The sequence below is a fragment of the Lingula anatina genome, chromosome 10 (genome assembly GCF_051362555.1).
Source record: "Lingula anatina isolate TDL-2025a chromosome 10, LinAna3.0, whole genome shotgun sequence".
NCBI lineage: Eukaryota > Metazoa > Brachiopoda > Lingulata > Lingulida > Lingulidae > Lingula > Lingula anatina.
The window spans coordinates 2,065,453-2,091,174 of record NC_141776.1 but is presented as its reverse complement, the minus strand read 5'-3'; the positions used below and the strand labels follow the sequence as shown (position 1 = coordinate 2,091,174).

Genomic DNA, 25,722 nt, shown 5'->3' with positions numbered 1-25,722 from the left:
GTGATCCCTGATATAGACCCCATTTCCAGAGATTAGATCGATCTACTTTACATCGACCTAACTCCCTGGGGGTTCACGCTAAATAGCCGTCAGCCGAGCGGACACGAAAGTTAATTACCCCCTGACAGCTTGTAGTAGGCGGGACGGACATTTAAGCCGGATTATCTGACAGTAATCTAGTGAGACTCCCCGCGGGGATAGATCGATCTAAAAGCTCTGGGAATACAGCCATATTTCTGATTTCTGATTGTGTCAGGCTCAGGCTTCTCTAACACATTCTTTTTTTGACATTCTTTTTTTTTTTACTTTTGATGGGTGCATTTATCCACCACAACAGTTTCATGGAATAACTAAACCTACCGCATTTTTCCCACCCCACCATGATACATTCAATATATAAAAGTCAATTGTTTTTAAGTCAGATCTTTCCTTTGTACAACATTATAACCTTAAAAAATAAGCAATACCCAACTCAATATTTTCTTCAGATTTGCCATTTTCCTTTGCGTGAAATTTGTGAAAGTTTCAACCCTGAGTGTTGGTATTTATCACAAATTGACTTCTATTATCAACAGGTTTATGAAAATCATCCTGACTAAGAAACTCAGATTTCTTCACACCATTACAGGGAAGATTCTTTTTTGACGATTCTCTCAAAATCAATTAAAAGTATTTCAGAAATTAAAATAACATATTATTGCTTTGACATCTTAAATGTTAAGCAGAAGTTTTGTTGATGCAAATGAAAATTTTATCTGTTTAGAATCACGCCTTCTTCAACGAAATCAAGCAGTGTATCATGGACAAAGAGATATTTTAATAAGCTTTCCAATTGTTATAGGTAACGTTTGTCATAGGCAGTTTTAAATTGCTTCATTTTGCGCTACGTTTCTGAAATTTAATATCACTTCACTGCCAGCCTTATCACACAGACTTGACGGAATGCTGCACTATTTTTTTACATACAAGCTTATTTGGGCCCGGTCCTAATACTTAGAACCTGTCAGAAAAAGGCCTCGGCTTGAAAAATATGAGGAAATTAAATTTACAACCATTTGCACCACTGGTAGTATGTTTTAGATAAACCCTAATGGTATACATATAAAGTAACTACTCATTTATGTCAATTCCCTCTCTAATCATTTCTTTTCATTATGTAAATGGTAATCCATTTAATACTCACAAAGAACTTGCGAAATACATGTACCAATATGTTACTCAAAATATTTTAATATGTTGCAGCATTTTTTTCACATATAGATATCAAAACATTTTTGAGGCATTATAATTTTTTTCTCAAATTGAGTTGAATTAAGCTGAATAATAATCAGAAATATTTTCCCTCCTTGCCAAAGTCAAATTTTTATTCTCTCTGTTAGATCTGTTAACTGAGAAACCTTGTGCACAATCCTGCAGGTAAGTCCATAGCAGTGACCCCTGCTTCATTACAGATCAATTCCAAGTTGGGTCTGAAGTGAAAGTCCAAAACATTTGTTCTGCCTCCCCCTCAATCCAAGTTCTATTTACAGAAGTCCACTGAAGAAGAGCGATATATCAGTATGAACCATTATTTTTCTTTTTTTTTCTGTAAAATAGGCCCAAAAGTCAAACCCAAGTGGACTACAGCTCATCTATCTTATTTAAAATACTTAAATTTTCAGTCATAGAGTTAAGAGATACCCTCAGCTCAAGTCCATTTATAAAACTGGTTTGAGTTCCTGTTTTGAGTAAAGGCTCACAGAAGTAGATGTATTGTAAGTAAAGCAAAATATCCTCAAAGAAAACTAGCAAATTCTTTGCAAACAGATAACAGGAGAGACCTAATGTAAATTCCATCATACAACTGCACAGTCTATCCTTTTCTTTCTCCGTTTCAATCCTCTTCTCCGCTAGAAAATTCATTGCTGTAACTCTGGTCTCCATGAATGTTCAAAAAGCAATGCAACTCTCGAATACAACAAAACGGTTCATGAACGCTTCATTTTTAATAATCTTGTCCATTTGAGAATGAAAGCTGCAGAGCTAACTGACAAAAACTACTGCATAGCAAACTCGCTGCCCCCCCCCCCCCTTACTTTTCTGTTAGACACAAGCTGTTGAAAAAAAAATCTGACAAAAACAGATCAACATCCTACTGACTGTTCTACTAGTTTCATGTCTATTAGAATAGTCTAAGATAATTGTATAATTAGTACGATTAAAATAAAAAAATGTAGTAACATAGTTTAACAGCTATTCCTTGCTAAATATTAGTGCTCGTCAGGAGCTTTGAGTTCTTTGATTTGTTTTATAAGATAAGCCTTTTCATCGTTGAATTGTTCATCTTCCGAGCGATCGGTATGAAACTTTGTTAGAAAGTCCACTAATTTTTCCTTATTTCTGAGCAGGATATCCAGAATTGGCTTTGGCTTGTTTGGATTGGCCACAAAAACCTGGAATTATATTGGAAAATTAGATCAGATATATATCCGTAACATTTTATGTTGCACTCATATATTATCAATATACCATCTTTAAAAGATATGAACTTTGTAAGCTAAAAATAACGGCTCTTGCAATGAAATTAAGATGGAGGAAAAAAGATTCTGGAATAGGTGACAAAGAAAAAAAAAACTCTTAAAAACTCATTAAAAAGAGACTACATTACCAAACATTCATTTGCCTTTTTTCTACACTTTTTACAAAACTTAATTTTCTCTCAATCTCAATCTTAGACCAAAGAGACCCTGTCCTGACCTTGAAAACATGAAAAGCCTCAAACTGGATGTTCCTGCTCTTTTCCCGCAGCATGTTCATCATGAGCTTGAGGTTGTCTGGGTTGCTGATGTAGCGTGTCATGGTGGTGAAATTATGCCGGTCCAACAGGAGCTCACCAAGCAGCTGAAGGTGGGAAAATGTAATAAATAACAATTAGTACAAATAAATATAAACAAAATAAAATAAATATTTTACGTAAATACTGTAACATATATATCTTATGTAAAATAAAGTGCGTGTGTGAAATAATATTCATCCAAAAGAAGCTCACCAAGCAGCTGAAGCAAAAATGTGAATGAGAGAGAAAGAGAGAGAGAGAGAGAGAGGGGGGGGAGGGACGTGGTGGTTGTATTCACCTTGAGCGCCTGCCTCCTGGTGACATAATTCTCAGAGTTCAGTAAGGCCTGGTACTGGTCAAATACACGGCCATAGTTGGCCTCCAGGAACTCGGCACACAGGATCTTGTGCCTGGTCAACAGCTCCTACAATATTCATATCAAAATAATAAAGTTTTAATATAAATAAGAGAATCATATTTATAACAAGACAATGAATAAAAATTGTAAACATTTATTATCAAAAAAATTTGTCAATATTCCTACTTTTTATAAAACAGCTAAGTATGAGTAAGTTAGATTTCAAATTTAGCAGCTTAATGTAGATAAATCTGAATCTAGATAAAACAGAAAGTTTTAACACTTCCACCACATTTTTGTTTGTCTTGTTGCCTCAAAAAACTAGAGGATCAGAGAGGCGATACCGCCTCTGGATATTGTACCACCAGCTGGAGTAAGCGCATTCGTATGGACCCCCCCCCCCAAAAAAAAAAAAAAAAAATGGACACCACCACCAGTCTTGTGCTTGACAAGCTCTATAAAATGCAATAAACAAGAGTTCTCAAAATATGAAAAAAAAAAAATCAAAAAAACATAACAGTTAAAATGGTCCAATCAAGGAGATGTCCTAATTAACCTGTATTTTCCTAACACTGATCACTCCTGTGATTTTCTAGACAAAAGGCCTATTGGTTTTCCTTGAAATGCATTAATTATCAGTAATGCATATACCGGAATGCTGACAAAAGAGAAAACCTAGGGACAACACTGGGCAGTTCTCTGCTAGTTTTGAAGATATGAAGGGCAAGAAAATATGCAGAGTTCAGTTTGAGGTAAAAAGTAGGTCATAGGTCAATTTCAAGGTCACAGTATATGACTTCCTATAAAAGTTTAATAGTAGCTATGGGCATTTCTTTGCCAATGTTGGAGATATGAAGGCCAGGAAACATGCAAAGTGCAGTTCATCATAAATAATAGGTCAAAGGTCAATTTCAAGGTCACAGTAAGATTGCCAGTACATGACTTCCTATTCAAGTTCAATAGTAACTTTGGACCTATCTCTGCCAGTTTTCGAGATATAAGGGATAGAAAATTTGCAAAGTTCAGTTCATGTTGAAAAGTAGGTCAAAGGTCAATTTCAAGGTCACAATAAGAATGCCAGTATATGACTTCCTATTCAAGTTCAACAGTAACTATGGGTATATCTCTGCCAGTTTTGGAGATATAAGGGCTAGAAAATTTGCAAAGTTCAGTTCATGGTGAAAAGTAGGTCAAAGGTCAATTTAAAGGTCACAGTTAGATTACCAGTATATAACTTCCTATTAAAGTTCAATAGTAACTATGGGTGTATCTCTGCCAGTTTTGGAGATATAAGGGCTAGAAAATTTGCAAAGTTCAGTTCATGGTGAAAAGTAGGTCAAAGGTCAATTTAAAGGTCACAGTTAGATTACTTGTATATAACTTCCTATTCAAGTTCAATAGTAACTATGGGCGTATCTCTGCCAGTTTTGGAATGTTTAACATTTTCCCCACTGAATATTGCGATGTTGTAATTTTTGATATAGCGCAATGCCTAAACCATATGGAAAACAAAAAAATGGACACCACCTCCAGTATTGCACTTGACAAGTTCTACAAAGTTCTACGAACAAAAGGTCTCTGGCATTTACCATTCCAGAATAAAGGCAAGTTTTCAGTTTCGGTATCTAATGGCTGCTTCTCCCGTGGAAATGCACCGATTGACCCCAAACTCCCAAAGATGAAAGGAGTCCCCAATTGTAACCCCTCACTGTAACAGGAGAGCTTAGATCTGTGTAGTTTCCAAAAAATAGCACAAACAAATATTTTTTTGCAGAAAATTCCCATTTTTAGAAAAATTTGGCTTGTTTGACCTTGAAAAAAAGGTCAAAAGTCATATCAAAGGGCATATTTGGAATCTCCACATATGACTTTCGGTTAGACTTCTGTAGTAATTTTTCCCATAATTCCTTTGGTTTGGGAGATATTTAGCCTTGAATTTTCAAAAATTTTGACAAGGGTGCGTTTCAACAAGTGTCACGCCCAGGCCAATGCACCGACAGAGACAAAAAAACCAGGGTGTTCAAGTTGAGATTATATGTGACCTAAATCCAAGAGATGGGGACACAGGTCCTGGCGGTCTAGGAGGAGAAGCGGTAACGGTGACTTGTTTCCGGCGCCCGACTGCGGAGCCGCAGGAGCCGGCGGAGCCGTACGAGACGGGTCGGGACTAAAACCATGAGTACCGCCAGCGTATACGCTGGTGGTACTAATTAATTAATAATATTGTTTAAAAAAAACTTCCTTCCTTGGTGACTTAAATCCAAACCGCTTGTCATTTATTTTATTTATTTTTAATTTACAAAATCAACATTCATGGCCCACCTTAAATGTAGAAAAGGCATCTGAAGCGATGTCAAACGTAGAGACTTCAACGTAGCGGAAAAAGTTGTAGAACTCCTCGGAGTACAGCATGATCTTGGCGAGGGCCTCATAACGACAACATTCTCTCAGCATCATACCACAGTTCAGTGCTATCTCCTGCTGCTCATAGCTGAAACATACATGGAGGACATAAATAACAAGAAGCAGTACTAAATATCATTTAACCCTGGTTTGTTTTTTTATTTGAAGGCATAAATGACGAGAAGCAGTACTAAATAGCATTTAATCACGTCTTGTTCTTTGCAAGGCTTCATCATAATAAAACTCCATCAACATCACACTCCAGCTAATTACGATGTCCAGATACTAATATTTGAATACTAGAAATAAACTGAGGGCATTAATGAAGAGAAGGGGTCCTAAATTTCATTTAACCCTGTATTATTCTAAGTTTGCTAAACTGCAGCCAAAGGACATCTCTTGTTTCTCATATCTGAAATTCATGCAGCAGTAAAGAATTACATATTTAGCAATTTGGAAGGACATGAAAGATGAGAAGTACTTAAACCAGTTGAAGACAAACCCAATTTGCTATTCTAAAATTTTCAAAATGCCATTTCAAAAACTAAAAATCACGACAAACAAAACCCATTTCTGAGAAACATCATGGATAATTCTCATCAAATTTATTTAGTTATTACAAAAGGGGACACAATGGAGGTTCCATTCTAACTGCATCCTCTGTTACTAAGAGATCACAATGGCTTTGACCCTATCTACATTAAAACATAATCAGCCCTGACAAATGACCAAGTTCACCAAATCACATTTAGCCTTTAAAAAATGAAGACTTACTATGGATCACAACACACATGAGGACAGAGAAAAAAAAATCAATAATGGCAATTATGACATTAGAGGAGATGAGAGTAACCTGAGGAAAGAATATGGATAGGCTTCTTAAACAGAGAATATGATTAGATGACCTTATATCGGACATGGGCCTAAAAAAAAAAAAAAAAAAAAACAAACTTCTGAACATTTTTCAGAAACTACACAGACTTAACCTTCAATATACTATCAGAATTGAATTGAAAAACGCGGAATTCCACATTTCCGTGGAAAAAGCCCATGCCTGTTATATCCTGCAGAGTCCTTGGAACCAACTCTTAGATAAATGAAACTCCTCCATTTTTACCAAGATTACTTTTATATGTCATTCTTTTGAATTAAAATAGTCTTTAACTAGTTAACCTATGTTCTAAATTACTTCTGAATCGTAGTATGCCTTATAGTTTCTACAGTTGACCAGCAATGAGTCATATCTCATAAGGTGGTAATGATTTGAATTTTTAATTTTACAAGGGTACGCTATGGCTACATTCCCACAAGCAGCATCTGTCTGTGCAGACCGACCCGACTCTGTGGGAATTCTCGCTGAATGCAATCAGTTCAACAGATTCACACACCAACTCCTGGCATTATGTAAAATACAGAAAAGGCTGTAGATATATATGAGAAGTTGGAAACAAGAGGTGTGCCATTCAGTTAAGCTGACTGCACTCAGCAAGAGTCTCTGTAGAGTTTGATTGATCCATGGAGACCAATGGTGTTTATGGGAATGGGTTCTACGACTCTAAGCAGTCTATGTAAAAGTGGATATTATAACATGTAAACATCACCCAGACTATGGTGCCCTGGGCAATGGATAATCAACAGTCAGCCAAGGGCAGACATCACACCTGAAGAACTCGTTCACATGATTTATCTTAATTATGAACCTTAATTATGTTATCTCCCAGGCATGAGGTGAACAGGAAAATAATTGAGGTTAACAAGAAAATATGGTCAGTATATAATCAAGGTTGAGATGGACATTAAGTTAAAAGGTCAGAAAAGATGGCACATGGGGTCCAGGGGGGCTGCCTAGGTCCATAATATTTTTGGCTCCACAAAAAGTTGGAAACCTGCCCTAAGTTCTAATTCTTATCCCAGTATGTGCGCTGGACAAAAGTTCGGTCTTTACCTACCAACCTGGTATATTTAATTTATGCTGATTTTTAGTTAAAATCTAATACAGGCTGGGTAAACAAAATGCACGTGCATGCACACACATACTCGTATAAATAAGTATGCATTTACATACCCTTGTACCCCTCCCATCCCAACAAACATGACACTTATTATCTACAACTGAAAGCAATCTTCACATTTATTTGGTAAAATCAACACTTATGCGAAATAAAAAGTTCTCAAGGTGTGAACTGAACACCCCCTTAAAGGGTTTCGTGCCAACAAATTATGTTTACTTTCTAGGTGGAAGCAGCAGCTCATTCAATGTTATTGTACATTCAATATCACTTGTCACATTACTTATCAGTTCCCAATGGCTGAATTCACTTTCCACTCATAATATTTTGAAGTGCTCACACCCCTATACTTCAAGGCAGTATAAGACTGGGTTCCCATGCCTAGATAGATCTAACTCCCTGGGGAGTGTCACTAAATTGCTGTCAATTAACCGGTTTAAACGTCTGTCACAGCTAGGGGGTTAAGGTAATTACCCCCTAACAGCTTTACTAGGTGTGACAGACATTTAAGCCGGTTAACTGACAGCAATTTGGTGAGACTCCCCAGGCAGATTGATCGATCCAAATATCTGTGGGAATGGTCCCTAAGTTTATCGGGTCCGTTTTTTTTCTAATTTTCTCAAATTTTAGTTAATGTCAAAAGCAGACCTGTTTCTGATTTATCTTATCTTTCATCAGAGCAGAACACAATCTTGTTCAAAACTACCCACCCTTTCATGAGCGTGAACAGAATCTCTGGCTGGGTACAAATGTGCTCCACAGTTGGCGAGCGAGTGGCGATCTGACGGCGTAGAACATTGTTGAAGATTTGAGCCACATCTTTCTTGCCCTAAAATATATATATATGACAACAGAAACAAGTTATAAAGATTTGGGTGAAAGTTGTAAATTAAAACGGAAAAACCTGACATCGTAGCTTGCAATTTATCTTTACATTTAGACCATATGATCATAACTTCCTTACACTTGCCTTGCACATCAATTTTCATGTTTCACAAAATTTGCTTAATCAGGGAGCAGAGTTTACCACAATATATCTCACCGCCTAGCTTGGATATCTTATTAGTAACTTAACTAGTACATTTGTTCATTATGTAAAGATGTATATTTGTTCATTCACAAACTGGCAACACAATTACCAATAAGAGAAATGGTAACGCACCAACTGTATTGTTGTCATTATATTAATATTGTACAAGGTCATGATAATTTATGTACCAGTACAGAAATGAACTGAACTGAATTGAAATGAATTATAACTTCCAAACGTAAAAGGAGTGTCACTCACCTCAAAATCAATCCTATGTAGACTCTGTATCAGAAGTAGCAGCAGCTTGCTGTTGTAGATTTCCTGCGCCAGTTGCGCCACTTGCTCAGACTGAGGCTCCTGGTCACCTGCTCCATACAGCAGCGTCTTCATTAACACTAGATTCTTTGATACATCGTCTGAAGCCTAGAGAGTAAGGGGGTATTATAATTATCATCATTATCATCATAATTAACAACTACAGCAATAATAATGTTGGCATTTATTTGAAAACAAAAGTTACATAACCTAAGGCAATAATAAATTCAATCTTAACCTTAATAAACTAAAGATGAAGGGCGTATCTTACCGGAGACCAGCTGAGAAAAACTTCACTTCAGAAAAAAACAAACAAAAAAAATGATTACTGGTAAAAACTTCCTCATTCCTCTGTAAGAGGTTTTTCAAATAAATTTTTGCAAACCTGCTTACCTTCTCTCCTTTCTTATCCTCCCTACTAATCTGTGAAATAGCCTCCTTTAAATTCTTCACCATCTCCTGCGGCGTTTTCTGTGATTTCCCGAACAGTGGCATCTTTACTTTGTTTCCCTTCAGTCCTAGCAAAATGATTTCACTGGGTCACTTCGGAGAAAGCAAGAGAAAGGGAGAAAAGATTGCCAGAGACTTTGAGGAAAGCTTTCTTTTGATTCTAAAACTGCTGCATTCTCCCAGAAGAAACTCGACACTGGCTGCTAGACTTCCTGGTTCAGAGATCTGTCTGCTTGCTGAGTTGATTTCTTCTTCTTTTCTTTCTCTCTTTCCCAGCCACAAAACAAACTTCTATCCTCTCTGAGTGAGCTTAAGACTGAGGTTAATCTTTCTGAGCAATATTTTTCTGACTGGGAACTGGATTTGAAATGACAGAGTCTGCTGGTGGTGGAAGATGGTTAAAACTCTGGTTCTTTTTCCCCCTCTTAACTGCCTTGTGAATGACCAGAGACCACACAGGTCAGCAATAGATGACCACCTCTCGTCCGTTGTCTACTTGGTCAACAGTGACGGATTCCTGGACCACTTCCAATGTGGATGCGATTACTTTCTGCAATAGAAAGAAATACAGAAATTGTACAATCATTTTCATTAAATCATGGAGAGAGAGAGAGAGAGAAAGGGAGAGAGAGAGGGAGAGAGAGATAACTGAATAATACTCCTCTACTTCACCTTTGACCAAATTAAGCTCTACACATTAACACCCAGGAGTGTACTAATTAAGAAATTAGCAATAACTTAATTAAGTTACCGTGATGACCAATCCTTATAGGAATAAATGACCATCAAGAAAAAAGGGCCCATTCACAGCTGTTTTAACATTTCCAACTTCAGCAAGAAAATGGTAACACATAAATCTTCTGTGGTCCACAAGGAAAATGGCCAACAATGGATGAGGATGCAAGGGAGGGGGGGGAGGGCGGGTAGGGAGGGGGGGAGATTATAAAGGGCTTCCAATGCACAGCACGGTTTTCAGTCAGCCTACTTTCTAAAATAAATCCCAAACCATTTTTGTTAAAACTGTCTTGAATACAACCTTACCCTTCATCCAGCTAACACAGACACCTATAGTAATCATGCAAGTAATCAAAATACAAGCAATATGGAAGTGCAGTAAGGAGAGGAGCTAAATCCAATCAGAAATGATTTTGTCTTCTCTCAACTTGAAAAACAAAGATTTTCCTTGACCTTGAGGCCAATCTCAAAACAGCTAAAGGCGAGACCAATCCAGAACTGAAACAGCAGAGGACCAACAGGATGGGAATAGCCAAAATGGCCCAGGATAAAATGCACTGGCGAAGAGCCGTCGAGGGCCTCTACCCATCTGTGGGCCAAAGGCCTACTAGTGAGGAAGTACATTGTAAGTAATGTCTCACATGGCCAAGCACGTTATGAGTGAGACCCTGTTTACTCCATAACAAGTGTGGCTACCAGGACCATGTCAAGTTCTCAAGTATAATCCTAGCCCAATTTCTATTTCACTTGACCTATAAATTTAGTTACCCTCAATGTCAAATTCTTGATATCAGACTGCTTACCAGTGCCATGCCAAAAATGTCAAGTACAACCCTGAAGGCAAGAATGCCTGTATATTTCAACCTAGAAAATATACCCACTGATACCAGGGCTCCTTGAAATTATATTACAATATATATATAAATTTATTGTTTTAAAAACCAAATAGCTGAAATTTTAGTTACTGCAAAAAAGGAACAAATTGCCAAAAAGATTTCTTTGCTAATTTTTAATTACTTTTTAAAAATAGTTTTTGGTCTTAAGTAAAGATCAACTCTTTGTCTTTAAATTCTAATATAAATAAGGCCCGTAGTTTGAATTGTAATCATCAGCGTGCAGAGATAAACTGCACTAAATCAAGCCATCACAAGTAGAGAGTGAATGCGCCTTAATCCATACCAAAATCACTCTTAGACTGCACTAAATCAAGCCATCAGAAGTGGACAGTGAATGCGCCTTAATCCATACCATATCATACTATGAGTCAGCTCCCAGACACAAAGATGTCAACCACAGATTGCAGATATGTTATATAACTGCAGATATGTCAATATATACTTCATAAGTCATTAGTCAGCATCCATGGTCATAAGACAATGTATATCACACCACAGCTGTCAGTGTATAGGGTGGCCCTGAAGTCTGGACATAATGGCAATATTTACTCAAAAGAAAAAATAATTATAAAACAATGTGCAATTAAGTTCAAAGAAGAAAACTGACGCTCAAAGCTAACACTGTGAAAGTTTTACTGCAAAAATTTTAGCCATTACCGAAGGGCATTATCACCAAATACTTTACTTTTTAAATTATTAACAAAATATTCACAAATAACATCTATAATAATTAATAATAAAATCAGTGAACTTTCCACCATTTGTAAATGCAAAGTTTGATGTGCTTTACAAAACTTTAGTTTAAAATAAATAAATAAATAAATAAATAAATAAATAAATAAATAAATAAATAAATAAATAAATAAATAAAAGTTAATTGTGATTAGTGAAATTTCCCCCATGTCCATATTTTAGGGATACCCTGTTTATCATGTTTGTTGGTATCCATGTGGTTTTCTACCAACACAATAACTTAATCTGATGTTCTACATGATACCATATGGAATGTTTTTTTTTTTGTTAAGTATTTATGAACATATGTATGAACATGAAAACAACGGACAAAAACGGCCATTGGAATAACAAAAAGAAACATTTTTTGTAATTGTTATCAATTTTAAGGAGCTGCTAAAATTTAATAATTTTTATTGGTACCAAGTATATAAATGCCCCACTTTACTCTTTAACCTAATATTTTATAATAGAAAAATATTCTGATATTTTAGAGTATCTACCAATTACGTCTTAATAACATCACCTGGAACTTAGAAATATGCTCCATAAAAAATGTCTCACGTATGGTTCTGTCCGGGTTCACTAAATATCTATATATCTTCAAATCACCATTTTTGTCAGGAAATTTCTCCTAAAGCTAATATTTCCTCGTCTTCCATGTTAGACTGCCATTAAAGTGTTCAACCAGGAAACTTATACATCAACAAGATAGGTCTTTTCCTGGAAATCCCCAGGTTTTAAACTGGTAACTACACTGTATATATGGTACTCGCCCTTGAATGCCACATTCAGACTAGGTCCAGTTTAAACCAAAATTAAGCTAAAATTGCAAACTATAGAGACCTCTTGTCACAAGAAGCCAAATAAAACCCATTTCCACTGTTGTGGAAAAGAGATTTATTTCATCTGAAGCAGATTTTACAATTTAATCTTATAAATTAATTTAAACCTGAAAATCATTGCAAACTCTTTGATTTGAAATTTAATATAGTTTTCAGTTCACAATAAAAGGGACGAGACTGCCATGAAGTAAAAAAAGTCAGAAACATAGTGTGGTGTCCAGGGGGAAGGCCAATGATATTTTGGCTCCCAAAGAGTAAGAAGCCTGCCAATAGTCAGAAAAATCTCATCCCTGGATAAATCCTTAGTTGCCCACCTAAATAAAGTACTAGTAGGTATTGGAAAATATAACTTCGGGACATTTTTCAAATGAGGATAGGCTACCTCTGAGCCACTTCACACTGACCTGAAAGTCGACCTAGTGTGAACGTACACCGTGAGTGACCTTAAGACAACTCGCTAAAATTTCACCCCTAAGGCACAGGAAGCATGCTAAAAATACCCTATTCCATTCAAAGTTCATTCAAGCATAAAAAATCATTTCTCTCCAAAATGCTTTTAAAGATTATTCACTTTGGCTAGAGAAACTAAAGCTATATGATTAGCTTTGCACAATTTATGATTGATTTGGCTGAGAGAAAACATAACAGACACTACAAAACCTCATCCTCATGTCAAACCTATGATGTTTTGACTGGGTGCAAACTACGGAAACCGCCCCAAGCTATGGATATGTTCTATTTTGAGAGGGAATTACTATTCAGTCTACAGACCCTAGCTAGCAATTTCAAAAGGGGGGTTATTTTTCAAAAAAAGTTGATCTTTTACAATGAAAACTTTGTGTACCTAGATCAATTTTTACCCAAAACGAATCTTTTCCTAACAAATGAAACTTCTGTGTACCTAGACAAAATTTTACCCAGAATGAACCTTTTCCTGACAAAAAAGGGTGTTTCTTTCAAACCCCCCCTTCCCCCCCCCCCCCCCCCCCAATGGGCCTGATCTAGAAAATACGCCAGATATTGCATCTTAGATCTACAGCCTGGTTTTGACCCCACGCCATCTTTGTTTCACCTTGTCACTCAGTGAAAATTATTCCCAAACTAATGGCATGAAAAAAATGCATCCTGTATATCCATTAAAAGGTGATACATCTTTCTGCAATTCGCTGAAAGTAAAGTGACATATCACCATTTTTTTTTCAATATTCGATCCTAGGCCGCATTTCTGGTTCAGTTACATCTACCTCACTTAATATCATTCACAAAAAAAACAATGTGGTTACACTTTCTTTAAAACTACATCCATTAAGTTTCAAACAGTGGCAAAAGTAAAAACATCTAGAAAGTTTGAAACTCTCCCTATGATTAGAAATCTTAACCTCACAAGTATTCCGAGTGCAGTTCTAAGATAAGCCGTCACAACTCGACCACAACCACACCACCTGGTCTCCCATTCACTGGCTCCTATTTCTTCCTCAACTCCCCAGACTGATTTGATTCTATTTCTGTAATTGCCAGACTAACCGTATATAGACTTTCAATTGTCTACTTACAGCCAAGTTTCAATACACTCCACAGACAACAGACACTGCAGTCTATTCTTAACTCTCTCGGAGAAAAGTTCACATATGTTTCAACTAATAGACTATATACATCTTGGGGAGTTTTCCCATATTTTCTCTCTCTAAGGAAACAGGCACTTTGGCTTTGCTTCCTTGCTTGTCACTAACCCCATCACATCGAGGGTAGAAATGGTGGGGGAGGGGGGGGGGGGAGCACAATCAAGAGATGATTTCACATGATAGGGTCACAAGAATGACATTTGTTCCAACTTTCTGTCCAAAATTCTTAGTATGTACCAGTACTTGCACTGACTATGTAGTTGTTCACAAAAAAAAAAAAAAAAAAAAAAAAAAATCTGTCAATTTCAAAGTGTCATTATCATAGTGCAATGAAAAAGCTTGAAAACTTGGACCAACTTTCATTCTTAAGTAGTTTTATGAAAAGCACCCCCAAATATCCACTTCCAAAGTAATATTAATTTAAGTATCCTATCTATGACATTTAGAAAGCATGAGTCTTTCTAAAATTTCAGAAGGAAACACTGACTTTCAATGGAGGACTTCTATCATTTTGAATGTCTGAATTGATGATGATAAGAAGCAAATATATGAAGGAGATAAAAATACTTGGGGACATTTCCAAATACATTAAATATGCCTTTACGCCATTTAAGCTCCATCTAATAGGAACTCGACCCAAGTCTGAGATCAGAGAGAGAGGGCACCCCTCTGAATCAATTAATTGGGAAACACAGCTGAAGGGGCTCAGCTGATTTTTGGTCAGGTTATTTTCTTTAAGAACATTTTGTGAAAAGTAGCTAATAGATATCTAATAGAACTCGTTACATGTATCACTTGGGGTGTTCATCATCAACTATATTACTAGCCAAATAAACTTGAAGATATACACACATATATATAATAAACTGTGCAAAATTTAATTTAAAGGATTTAAAATTTATCCATTATAATGCATTGCTAATACTCATTTAACAATCACAGCAACTTTCACTGATATTATAATACATGTTATTACACAGCTGAAGCTTCCAAGAAAAGGATAATCACACTTCTTTTTGGCTAACAAGTGGTGTAAACTTGCCTATAATTAAATACACTTGAATGCACTCCATGCTCATCTTCATCCTTTAGTAAAGCCCCCTTTACACTGGACAGTGTCCTTTCTGCGTCCCGTAGTGCAGCCCCGTTTGAGAGTAAAAAAACACATAATACTTCACGTGTCGATTTTTGTAAATTCCTTCTGCAACCAAAGAGATGCTTGTGCCTCCTTTTTACGAACACAGTGCTGCCAGTTTCCTTGTTGCTCAAAGGACGCAGAAAGGATGCCGTCCAGTGTAAAGGGGGTTTAAACAGAAATCAAGTCGGTGACTCCTATCCAACTAGTACTGGTACTTGTTAACAGATACTCATTAAATCATCGTAACAATTTTCATTCCTAAGCTTTCCTCAGATAACTAATGTCAAGTGAACTCTTGCTGTACCACATGGACATAGTTTATAAATACAACCATATGATATTCTAGTAAGCACCTGTTAACAGTTTTGGGGCAATGACCTGATGAAGGTTTATTGACATCTGGCTCAAGTTCAACAAGTGTCCCTAAAATTGTGCTTAAGTTTTGGTGCAGTCTCGTGTTCATACATAACTATCTTAAATCTCAACAAAAATAATAAATGTAAGGGTGCTTTCCCAGAGTTTTAGATCGATCTAAAGATTCAGTTTTAGATTTACCTAACTCCCTGGGGGTTCACGCTAAATTGCAGTCAGCCGAGCGGGCACCATAGTTAATTACCCCCTTACAGCTTTTAGTAGGCGGGACAGACGCTTAAGCCGGCCAAGCTGACAGTAATCTAGTGAGACTCCCCACAGGGATAGATCGATCTAAAAATCTATGGAAATGGGGTGTAAGTAAATCAAAATTATGGGAAATAGACCCACTGTGACCCCCCCCCCCAACCACCACTTGGATCTGCCTTTAAAGAATAGAAAAAAGTATCCTGGCTTTGAAGTCATCCTTTGATAATCTTTGTTACAAGCATTTTAAAGATCAGCTTCTGGTCTTAGATCTTATGTGATTTTATAATGATATTACATGAATCTATTTATGTATTTGATTCACTGGGATTGGGAAAAAACTGCAATATTCTCAAAGCATTTTATAAACTATTTGCCCACAATAAATGCAGATTTAAACATACCTACTGACATGCAACAATCCTTCGAGACAAGCACATGCTTTTTGAAAACAAAAAGAGCAGATTTAGGACAATACAAAATCAACACAAACCTAATACCTGGACCTGGATGCCTGGTTAGGTTAAATCACATGATTATAGATATATGGTGATAAACAACGATATTATTATTCACAATTTCCAGACAAGAAAAAAAACTATTTCACAGCAAATTGATGCAGATACCACTTCTTATTTAACAGACAAGCAGTAATGATCAATTAATTCCATTCATGAGTTTTCCAATCAGCTTCTCGTCACCATTAATCAATATTCCAGGGCCCTGTACAGTACCTTACCAGATAACCATCAGCTGAAAATTTTTACTTGAACCTACTGTATGAACTGTGTGTATTAAACATATATCCTATTTTTTCCTCACTGAAATATGAACCCTTTTCTTTATTCAGGTCATCAATCAAATTGTGTTTGGCCAGTGATAAAAATATGTGGACGCATTCTTGACCTGTCTGGTGCCTTAGCGTCTGGTTTCCATTTATCTGGACAACTGCTGACCTAATTACAAATAAATAAATAACGTAATGGGGCAAATCCAGTCCTAAAATCTCTTTCTGTTACATAAAAGTTAACTTTGTTTGTCCAAGCGGTCATTAGGTGGACAACTCAGGTATATGTACCCCGAAAGGGACACACCCACTTTTGCTAACAATTGTCAATACTAGTCATAGGCCTTATCAATGGCTGGCTTGTTTACCTGCCCTACCTTGAATAAAATGTACCTAAACTGTTTGGGATTAAACCCAGACAAGCACTGCACTCATTGTAATAAAACCTTACTAGTTTATATCTGCAACAAAATGTAATACAAGTCTTCAAGCATATTTTCAGGTATATTTGAAACTAATTTTGTGTGATTTTATAGTAAAGATGTGAGTTTTTAGGCAATACAACTAGCCGAAGTACATGGCTGGTCAAAATCCGCCTGGTGCAGATTACCTTCCTTATCAACCCAGTGACTCAGAAGGTCAACCTCAAGGTCTCATGCCGGGGCTAATATTATCAATGGATGCTATCCGAGCTGATCAAAACGATCGGGTATAAACATTCACGTAACGTTACGCACTGGGAGGTAAATTTGTCAGGTGTATGAATTGGACGAACTAAGTAAGGAGTCGACTTGGAAGCGTCCTCAAACCCGTTGCCCGTCTCTCTTCTTGAGAACTGACACATTCAGGCAGAAACCTGACCAGAACGAGATCTTTCTCTTGACAAATGATTATGAATGAGAAGCCATTATTATAAAGCGTGTACTCAGGATCCAAATGCTAGTGATGACCCAGATACTCTCGAAAACCGACGAAAAACTAAAACCTGAACGCCAACCAAGGCCGAAAACTTCAAGTACGACTACTCAGGGATGGAGTATTAATTCATGGTTCAATATAATGACATGTCAAGTATGAAAATCGGTGGAAAATCGAAATACTTTACCAGTATGTAGAAAAGAATCCCCTTCCTTGACTTGGCTGTGGTGACGTCACGGCGACTTTGCGCAAAGCCGGAAATAGATGGCGCTGTGAGGACGTGACAAGATGTGCCGCAAACTTTGAACCAACATAAGCCACAGGTCCACGGGACCAAAGTTTGGCCCATTGTCACATGAAATTTGTCACGTTGTTCTCATCCAGAGACACCTCACATGCAAAGAAACAGTCTCCATGGCTGAAACACAGACGCAGGTGGTCGTTATAGGCGCCGGCATTTCGGGAATCGTCGCAGCGAAATGTCTGCAAGATGCTGGTTTTGAAGTGATTGTGTTGGAAAAGACGGACGAAGTCGGAGGCCTGTGGACTTTCAGAGAACAAGGATATGGAGTGATGAGATTCACGCATATGTGAGTATGGTGGTATGTGGGCAGATTCAGATCCTCAAAAAGACCAAAGCTTTCGTTTCTACCCCAACTTTATTTTACTTTTGTTTTGTCAGCTGCCTTGGAAGGAAGCTCTCTTGTTCCCTCTCCCCCCCCCCCCTCCGTCCCGCAAATACTTAAATTTGTTTGGTCTTATTCTTTTGTCTTTAATTTAGAAATGCAACAAATAGTCAAAGAAATTAATTGCCTTGGAAAAATATGGAAAGGAATTAAGGTAAACCAGTAAAACCATTGTGCTGTATTCATGATTATATACTGTATATGACAACCTTTAAATTAATTTTAAATGAAAATCTTAATATTTTGAATGTGTTATGGGCTGCCAGCTAAAGGGGACTTAGAATTGTTTATTTGTGTAATATTTTTCACCATGACTGTCTTGGCGCCGCACTCTTGGCGTCTCAGCTGAAGGCCGGGAGTGTAAACACTCGATGAGATAAGGTGTTCGGATATGACCTTGTTTAGGCGTTCTCGACCAACACGGCTTCAATGCATTTACACTGTGTCAGCTTCAGTTATTAGCTGTTAAAATAACTTCAACTTGAATAATCTGTTAAAATCAATTTATTTTTTTTAATTAGCATACAATACCATCTTCTGAATGAATAAACAAGTAAATTAATTAATTATAATTAATAAAGCAAGCAGAACCAAAAAAGTAAAAAAAAAACAACAACAAAAAACAAATAAATGAACAGATAAATGGATAAATGAATACAAAAATTAGTTACAGAGAGAGAGAGAGAGAGTTAACCAAAACAGGGTTATTTGGAATGATATTGATCAACCATTTTGATAGATTGGTTCTACTGAATCTAATGTTAGAATTCAAGGAACATGAAATATTGCAGCAAATATACATGACACAGGTTAAACATTTACATTGGTCTTTGAACTGATTGATATGATTGTAGTAGAACAATACTGTAATAGGTGTTTGATTACTGTTATCAAATGTTGATAAATCCAAACAGCATAAATTGCTCTAGTTTTGAGACATTTACTTAGGCCCTTGTGAAAAGTCAACTATACAATTTACTAACATCTGAAGTCTGCTTTTCAATTTTAGACATACACCCCATTTCCATAGATTAGATCCACCTACTTTAGATCGACCTAACTCCCTGGGGGTTCACGCTAAATAGCTGTCAGCCGGGTGGACACGAAAGTTAATTACCCCTGACAGCTTGTAGTAGGCGGGGACGGACACTTAAGGTGGATTATCTGACAGTAATCTAGTGAGACTGCCCGCGGTGATAGATCGATCTAAAGTTATGGGAATAGACTCGTATATTATACTAAAGATCTAAATCTGTAGTTTGTACAATTCAGCTTCAGTGCTCTATTTATAAGTTCACAAATTTGTTGTCATCTGAAAAAAGTCCATGAAGTCACCTTATTTTATATATTTATACTAAATAATAATGAATCAATTTATCTTGAATATTATAGTTTTAAACTATTGTTTTTCAGAAATGTATCAAAACAGAACTATGCCTTCTCGGACTTCCCGTTCCCAGATGATGTTGTTGACTTCCCTCACAACAAAGAAATGGCGCAGTATGTTGCTGACTACACTATGCACTTTGGGGTTAACAAGCTGATACGTTTCCAGACCCAGGTAGATTGTTTAGAGAAAAAAGGTAAGTTTTCGTATACTGTTGCCATTTCAGTTTCATGCATTTGTCTGTATGTTCTCTCAGCTATTGCGTTATTTTTGACTTAGCCAAAATCTTTAAAGATTTTAAACCTCATCAATATTCAGTCAGTGAAAAATGATCTTATGTGATTTCTAGACATACTTTCAGTATTTAAAGTAGCAATATTTCAGATTACCAGTTACTTGACTCAGAAACTAGTAGAGAAAATGTGGTGGAAATATCTTCATGAATGATTCACACCACTTAGTTTAAAATAACAGTTAAACAAGTAAATTTACCATTTTATCTAAGTCAGAGCTTTGTTTTATTTTTCATTGGACTATTTATTTTATTTATTTTTCCCTCAGGAGAAGACTGGTATATTCACACATCCAAGGTGGAAGAAGATGGCAAGGGTGGCTACACTGCAGGAGAAAAACACACCTACATTTGTAAATATGTTGCCATAGCAACTGGTCATCATGCAAAACCCAGTTGGCCAGACCCTAAATTCCCTGGTCAGGAGAGCTTTAAAGGTTACTTTAAAGTTATTTATTTTAATCATTTTCTCACTTATATACTCATTCATTCATTTGTTTGTAATCTGTGCATAAATTGATAATATTTAAAACCACTTTATATAATATCTAAGGCAGGAAACCATAAGATAATTATAAAATAACACGTCTTAAAGTTAACTTTATTGTTTCATATTTCATCTTTTAAAACTTTCACACCCATGGGTGTCAATTAGAAATTTATCAGTTTTGTTTAATGACATTTTTCTTTCTTTTTCACACCTGCCCAGTAGTATATTTAAGAAGTAACTAAAAGAAAATAATTAAAAATGAGTAATTATTATCTTCTAGGTGAAATTATTCACAGTGTTAGCTACAATGATGCCATCACAAATAACATAGTGGGAAAACGTGTGCTGGTTGTTGGCATTGGAAACAGTGCAATAGATGTCGCCATTGATGCAGTGACAGAAGGAAGGTGTGTAGAATGATGTGAAAATTCAGTTTGCTGTGATCACCTTTACTTTAATGCAATGAAATAAAATCTACTAGATAAAAATAAATGTATTTCTTAACTTACAGTATCTGTAAATGAAAGAGCTCAATAACAATGATGACACAGTCACACAATATCACAACATACATTGAACATCCAGAAAAATATTTTTTTATTTGTTAACAATGGTAGTACCTTGAACTGAGAAAGACTTTCTTTGAGCTACAGTGTTTATGGGTCCTCATATTGCCAAAAGCCCAATTCTGGATTTGCAATGTCTCTGGCAAATCTGACACTGGTAGTCTATATTGGAACTAACTGACATTGGTACTACATATTCTGTGCAGGCGCTCTCTTAGTGCCCTCATTTTTTCATTTCATTTTTGAAAGACCTTTGTGTGTTCCATACAGTAGACCACCACCAATCAGGGTATCTAGCTGTTAGTACAATAGTGGAAAGTCCATCAGGGGAAATGTGAAATAATAAATTCCTATATTATATGACACATGTATCTTTTTACCTCTAACCAGATGTCCCAGAGTGTGGCTGAGTACCAGGTCTGGAGCCTGGGTGGTTCCTAACTACCTGTTTGGGCACCCCGTGGACCACTACGCCTGCCGAGCCTTCCTCTGGTTGCCTTGGAAACTGGGCACGTTCATCTTAGAAACTGTGATAAAGCTGTTGCATGGGAACCCCAGCATGTGAGTGAATATAAGGATAATTTTATTATTATTTTGAAGGTATGCAATGTGCAAAGGTATACTCTTTATAGATCAGTTGCAAAAATTACTATCTATAAACAGATTTTAGTTTCTTTTTAAGAACTTTGAAATATAAATAAAAATATAATTTAAAACCATTATGAGTAAAATCCATCAGTCTCCATCTCCATTATGAGAGTAGTTAAATGAAAATATTATAGGACTTCATAAATAGGTTGACAGATAGCCTTTTACTTTTAACATGTATTGAAGAGTACAGATGAACAGGAAATAAAAAGTATCAGTTATGTCACAAAATGGTATGTGTTTTAGAGTGTTTCCTTCATCTTTTACAGGTATGGTTTGAATCCCAAGATGCATGCCTTACAGACCCAACCTAGCGTGAGTCCTGTCCTCTACCACCACCTACAGAGAGGACAGATCAAAATTGTGCCAAATATTCAGGTACAATCATGAGATTTCTTGAGTCAGAGTTTATGATAGAATTAAAATTGCATCCATACAGGCCTGAACCTAGCAATTTCAAAGGGGGTTCTTTTTCTGAAAAAGTGGACCTTTTAGCCCATCTTGAGAAATGGCATGTTACCTAGATTATTATAACCTTTTCTGTCAAAAGCGTGTTTTATGTCCAGAAATGAATCGAAGAAAATTTGTGGATATGTTTTATCTTATCTGGAGGAGTAATTACCTTAAAGTTTATGATTTTAGTCAGGGCATTTTCCAGTATCTGTGAATAGGTTAAGGGTAGATTAGCTAATCAGGGTCTCCACAAAATTTAGATCGAACTTTTCTTTGTAACTGATAGCCACAGTAAGGCAGAGCATTCAGGGATCTAATCATTCTGATCCAATCACATACCTGTTATTGTATTTAAAAAAAGTCAGGGAATTTCAATTAAAAGAATGGATTTTTTCAAATCTTTTTCAGAAAATTGAAGGCAAGACTGTCCACTTTACTGATGGTCAGTCCGCTGAGTTTGACCAAATCGTCCTCTGCACTGGGTACAGGATCGACCTCCCGTATCTAGCAGACAGTGTCCGCTCCAAGGTGCTAGATGAGGGTACAAACCACATCAAGGTACTTCCAGGGCTTAAATGACATTTAATACCTCTGTTGAATGGGTATTTAACATTTATTCACTGATGCTGCTGATTTGAGTGCTTGTCTTGTTTACTGGCATAAAGATAGGCATGGCATATTTGAAAGGAATATTTCAGTATATGGTGCTTGATAAAAGGATAAATTATTATATAAATTTGATGGGCTTTAAGGGCAAATATGAAATTTGATAACTCTTGCTCACTCAAATTAATGAATAATGTTGATTTTCAAATTTTTTAAGTTAGAAAATACTGCAGGCATTAAAATATTTAACACTATGACAGATCTTAACTTGACAGTGTATTGCCATCCAACTTTTCAGCTGTACAAGAATGTGTTTTCCCCAGAAGTGGGCCACACGCTTGCCTTCATAGGCTTTGTCCAGCCAGCGTCAGGGGGAGTCTTGACCATGTCGGAGATACAGTCCAGATGGTTTGCAGAGCTGTGCAAGGGTAAAGTCAAACTGCCCAGCAAACAAGCAATGGAAAAGAGTATTGAGAAGGAAAAGGTAATAAATGGATGAACAGAGAGATTTTTGATAGGATCATCAAGGAAAATGATAAACAAAATTTTTGTTGTACTAGTTTATGAGGTGACCCGAAAGGAAGATTTCACTATTTTAGATGATAAGAAATGATAAAGAAAAATGTAGAATAATAAATATAATTCATAATTTCTAGAAAGGGTTTTATCTTTAATAAAGAGTACTGTTACACTAGGATTCCCCCAAATTTCTGAAAAATTTCAAAGAATTAATGTTATGAATTTCAGCGTCAGCATGCAGATCGTTACTTTGCCTCAGCCAGACATACAATACAGAAGGACCCCATATTGTATAACGACGACATTGCTGCAAAGTTTGGAGCCAAACCTCAACTTTGGAGACACCCTACATTAGCTTGGAGGTAGGAAAGTATACAGTGACAAATTCTCTTGACACAAACATTAAAAATCTTGTGCGACATTGCAGTAGTCATGTCTTTCTCAGACTGGTGTTGATATGATTGAATGAAAGGTGATGTTTTGGCTCAGAACATGTTATGTATGGGCAGAGATTCAATACCCCTTCAAGATCTTTATAATTGAATGACAGAGCATTGTTTTTTTTGGCAGATTTATTGAATTAATGTGTTCGTTTTTTTGGCAGATTTATTGAATTAATGTGTTCGAACATTGAGGGTTATTATCATTATGTTCTTTTTCACAATTTTGAGACCATATTGTAAAAGATTTGGGCTTTGTAAATCAAAATTCTTTTAAAAGAAGGTAATCCATTTAGCCCTGCTGTGCATGGTGTTAATGGATAAATCCATTCTCAACTTGTTAAAAACTTTTTGTGGTCTTGTCTTGCAGGCTTCTGCTGAGCAGTTGTGGCGCCTCCCAGTGGCGTCTTCAGGGACCAAACAAATGGGACAAGGCAGCCGAGGAAATCAGGAAAGTGCCTGTCACAGGACTCATTCAGAACATGGCAGTTTTGTTGCTGGCCCTTTTTGCTTCACTTCTACTGTTACTGTTCATTTTTGTGTTTTAAACAGACATCTCGGGGTGAACATTTTGCATGTGCATCTTGTAAATCATAATTTATTTCACATTTCAATTTTGTTTTTGGTTGACTACATTTAGTCTCATTGCTTCACATCATGTTAAAGACAATATGTTTAAATGATTGAAATAGGGGTTAAAAAAATTATTTTTTTATTGTTTTTCACTTAATGGGCAAGTATTGTTGCAGAGTGGAGCAAAAACTTTCAGGTGATGAAAAGATTCATTTATGTAAATTTTAAGATCATGGTTTAAAAAGAGTGTCATCAACTGAAAATCAGTTGAAAATTGATACAGTGTCAAGTTGTATTTATTATTATAATTTATATCAATAAATTATGTTATGTTATATTGTTTATGATATATACAATAATTTTTGTTGTCTCTAGTCAATTTATGTGTCTCTAGTCAGTTTATGTGACACTTCTTGTTTGCCTTTACAGATGGTTGGGTTATTTTAATGATTATCATTTATACATGTTACAAGTCTCAGTACTGTATTAAAAGATTAGCAAAGAAGCAACTTGGTATAAATGAGATTTTAATTCACTAGACCTTAGTTTGAAAGATCCATCTTATCTTGGTTTTTATTTTCAATTCTGTACAACATTTTACCTGTCATTTTGCCTCTTTAGCAAAGAAAAAAAAGGGGTCTATTTTTTTAATTGTAACTTTTAGAATTTTAAATCTATCCATACAGCGTGAAAGTTTGATTTCCTTGTAATGCCAAGGTGTTAACTCGGGTAAAACACTTATTACACTGTTTGCGTTTTTATGTCCAAATGCAGAAAACAAAAAGTTTTAATTAACATTATATTTAATGGCATTTCTTATTATCATTATATATTTATATGAGAGAGCAGTATTCAAAAACCTGTCATAATGACGAACTTTTGAATAGAAAAAGACATGACTTACAGGATGTGGACCATTTTATCAAAATGTAATAGTTCTTTCAGAGACAATAACATGCACATGGTCTACATATTAAATTGCAAACAGGACTTTTAAGTATTGAAGTATCGTATTAACGTAAATTATGAATAGAAAAAGACATGACTTACAGGATGTGGACCATTTTATCAAAATGTAATAGTTCTTTCAGAGACAATAACATGCACATGGTCTACATATTAAATTGCAAACAGGACTTTTAAGTATTGAAGTATCGTATTAACGTAAATTATGAAATTATTAATATACACCAACACTTATATTAGAGATAATGATGTTTACAAATTTGTTGAATGATTTTAAGATAAAGATAATAAATTTTACTTTTATTCCCAAAGTGTATTATTTTCATGTGTTTTCTTTGTATTTTAAATGAACTGTTATGGTGAAATACTAGTGTTCTACCTAGCATAACACATTTTCCAGAAAAACACGTCACCAAATATCCGAG

The 25,722-nt window shown here is 36.0% G+C and overlaps 2 protein-coding genes across 3 annotated transcripts; one reads left to right on the top strand and one right to left on the bottom strand.

The window, feature by feature from the left end:
• Window positions 1–1,346: 1,346 nt before the first annotated feature.
• LOC106152704 (protein Mo25-like) lies at window positions 1,347–18,014 on the bottom strand. 2 transcript variants are annotated; one of them, XM_086996633.1, is made up of 8 exons: window positions 17,859–18,014; window positions 9,324–9,930; window positions 8,874–9,038; window positions 8,296–8,414; window positions 5,496–5,664; window positions 3,114–3,239; window positions 2,737–2,880; window positions 1,347–2,432 (listed from the first exon to the last, which is right to left on the bottom strand). In XM_086996633.1, the coding sequence occupies exons 2-8, from the start codon at window positions 9,423–9,425 to the stop codon at window positions 2,250–2,252; spliced, it is 1,008 nt and encodes a 335-aa protein (XP_086852759.1). In that variant the 5' UTR covers window positions 9,426–9,930; window positions 17,859–18,014; the 3' UTR covers window positions 1,347–2,249. The 2 variants fall into 2 exon arrangements, with proteins under 2 accessions (XP_086852759.1, XP_086852760.1); XM_086996634.1 differs by lacking the exon at window positions 17,859–18,014 and adding an exon at window positions 17,594–17,688.
• Window positions 18,015–18,085: 71 nt separating this feature from the next.
• LOC106167096 (flavin-containing monooxygenase 5) lies at window positions 18,086–25,611 on the top strand. The gene is made up of 10 exons (XM_013545802.3): window positions 18,086–18,261; window positions 19,771–19,940; window positions 20,306–20,473; window positions 20,807–20,933; window positions 21,483–21,653; window positions 22,010–22,118; window positions 22,602–22,751; window positions 23,098–23,283; window positions 23,547–23,680; window positions 24,129–25,611. The coding sequence occupies exons 1-10, from the start codon at window positions 18,086–18,088 to the stop codon at window positions 24,304–24,306; spliced, it is 1,569 nt and encodes a 522-aa protein (XP_013401256.2). The 3' UTR covers window positions 24,307–25,611.
• The last annotated feature ends 111 nt before the right edge of the window (window positions 25,612–25,722 follow it).